The sequence below is a fragment of the Plasmopara halstedii genome, assembly GCF_900000015.1.
Source record: "Plasmopara halstedii genome assembly, contig: Scaffold_323, whole genome shotgun sequence".
In the NCBI taxonomy this organism is placed as follows: domain Eukaryota; phylum Oomycota; class Peronosporomycetes; order Peronosporales; family Peronosporaceae; genus Plasmopara; species Plasmopara halstedii.
This window is the reverse complement of record NW_020187244.1, coordinates 1,848,358-1,850,964: the sequence shown is the minus strand read 5'-3', so window position 1 is coordinate 1,850,964 and position 2,607 is coordinate 1,848,358. Positions and strand designations below refer to the sequence as shown.

Here is a 2,607-nt window from a genome sequence, read left to right as displayed (position 1 = left end):
AGCCCTGCTCGCGCCTTGCGGACCCCATGTCCGTTTCCTGACTTCTCGTCACCTGAGGGACGTGGTGTCATCACCAATGCCCTCGACGGGGCACCGATGCGAAGTAGCTGGAAGCTGCCAATAAGGCGGCTTTAAAGCGCGCCCATCCACGGTCGGTCATTTACCCTCGTGTGGAATATGGCTACCGCCCAGCGGATCCCGCTGTGGAAGCGAGAACGCGGTAACTTGATCGTTACGCGTCCACATAATCGGGCCCCCGACCAGAACGAAAGATGAGCTTGCCAAACGGAAAGCTCTTCGAGCTCGTTTCTTGGTCCCACAAGAATTTCCGCTGAAGCTTATCGCGCTTGTCCACATGCTCAACGAGGTGGTTCTCGTGTACCCGCAATGCGGACAATACCCGTAGTGCTCGCCCTGGCGAAAGCGCTACAGATGACGAGGTGCTCTCTGAGCGCTGGGTGCAACGGCACCTAAACCTTTTCTCACTGTATGCCTTACAGTTGAGCCACAAGGAAGTGGACGTGCGTTTGAAGCGACACTTCCGATTTGAGTTCGCCAAACTCAAGGCACGCCGTCGACTTCCTTCGGATTGTCGCCCTGCGACGTATACATTCTGTAGTTTGTAGTCAAATCAGCTCACTGATTTTAAGCAATGAAATTAAACTTAAGCGTTTGAGATGGCAAAATTTGGCAATTGAAGACGAAACTCTCCTTTGTTGATGTACTAGCACACTTGCGCTCGGTGAAAGTGTCGGTACGAGATTTACTCCATGATATACCTTTTCTATTGCCGCGGTACTATACAATCTCGTCGTCTGTTTTGTGAACCCAAAGCGTGTACATGTCACTATGGCCTTAAATTTATTGAGCCTTCATGTTGTATCAGACATGCATGATATTGTAATCAGTGTATTTGAATGTGATTTGTACGCAGAGCGAAATGGGAGTAAGATTAGGCTTTACCAACATTTTTTAATGGCGCATTGAAAGCTACAACGGAGATGACACTGATAAAAAACAAAGAGAGAGATAAGAAACAGTCATGCGCTGCAATATGTTTCTTTCGCCAAGGATACTCCATGAGCATGTGCTTTTTTATCGATAGATGCTTCAAATTATAATACATTCAAAATCGTCACATTAAAAAGTTTATTTAAAGGAAAGCTAGAACTTCACAGAAAATGATTAAACATCTACATGCAGCATCCACAATGTGTGTCCACGTTCAGTTCATTTAACATCCAAAAAAGCGGACAACTTGTAGAGAGGTACCCGTTTTACCCTTCGACAAATATGCCACGCTGCCATCTGGGTAGGTTTTAAGAGCTTGGTAGCGATTGCCCACCACAGATTTGTCTACAATCACCTTTTCACTGATAGCCTTGCCTGTGGATTTGTTCAACACCTGCGCGTATATCGTGCGTTTACTGCCCTCAACGAGGTCACCACCCACCGAGCTTCCTTCCCACATAGCTAAGATACCACCACTACCAATGGACGCAAGGTGTGGTGCACGCTCATTGGCATCTGTGCCACCTAAAATGATGTCCTCGGTGGCTGCTGCATTCATGGCAAAATGAATCAGATGCACCTTAGCATTGTTTCCATTGCCATTGCTTACTGTAGCCCAGTACTTGTTACTCGATGGAACAGAATCCGGAACAATGTCACCCAAATTAGACGCTGCCAAGTCTACAGGATAAATGGTTGTACCCCAGTCTTTCGGTGGCATAATACGATTATTGTTGTCTGTCTTACAAATCGTTGCGTAGTTATTTGTACGATTGTCGTACGTGATACGCTCGTAGCCTGAGTGTGAGCATCCCCAATCGAATGAATCTTCGTTCGCTACGATTTTACCAGATGCATCTACGACCTTCATTCGATCTCCCTGATGAATATTGATGCATCCACCTTCAGATGTTGATATGGCAGCACCAAAGTATGCAGCCCAATTCTTGCCGTCGTAAGCGATACGACCGTGGTGTGCGTACCACCAGATCATGTACACATCTGGTCCCGTTTTACTCGACGAGTAAGGTGGGAGCGATGCACTGGATGAAGTTAACTTTGTTGCCCACGATTCTTTTGATCCATCATAGCGAATTAAGTACATGTCATAGCAGGGAATAGGTGGGTTTGGCGCTGTACCACATAGATTGCTCGGGTTACCACAGTTGAGGGTACCCCGACCTTCAGCATTTCTCGTTCCAAGAATGACGAAACCAGTGTTATCGGCGTAAATGTCGGCAAAGTCATGTAGTGGTATCTTCACAGCAGCGCTTTTACTAACAATTTTGTCATTGGAATCCAGCTCGACTACAGTCACACTATCACCGCTGTGGTAGGCGACACGAGAACCTCCAGATGGAATAGCAGCAATAGCAACAACTTTTAAAGCGACTTCATCTTCATTAGCATCAACTGCACCCCCAACATTGACATCAGTGATTTGGACCCGTGGCTTTGCACACAGTTGAGTGTTTGAGGTAGTTGCTACGGTTTGTAATTTTCTGAGATTGCTTGAGCTCGCCGCTGGTGGGATATCAGTGTCGAATTCACCCAAGGTATCGATAAATTCAGAATCATTGCTGTCAGTCAGAGTAT

General features: G+C 46.6%; 1 protein-coding gene across 1 annotated transcript; it reads right to left on the bottom strand.

The window, feature by feature from the left end:
- Nucleotides 1–1,234: 1,234 nt before the first annotated feature.
- PHALS_08865 (uncharacterized protein) lies at nt 1,235–2,589 on the bottom strand (the record flags this gene model as incomplete). The annotated part of the gene is made up of 2 exons (XM_024724290.1): nt 1,235–2,464; nt 2,563–2,589. 2 exons carry the CDS (start codon nt 2,587–2,589, stop codon nt 1,235–1,237), a joined length of 1,257 nt encoding a protein of 418 aa, XP_024575182.1.
- Between the last annotated feature and the right edge of the window lie 18 nt (nt 2,590–2,607).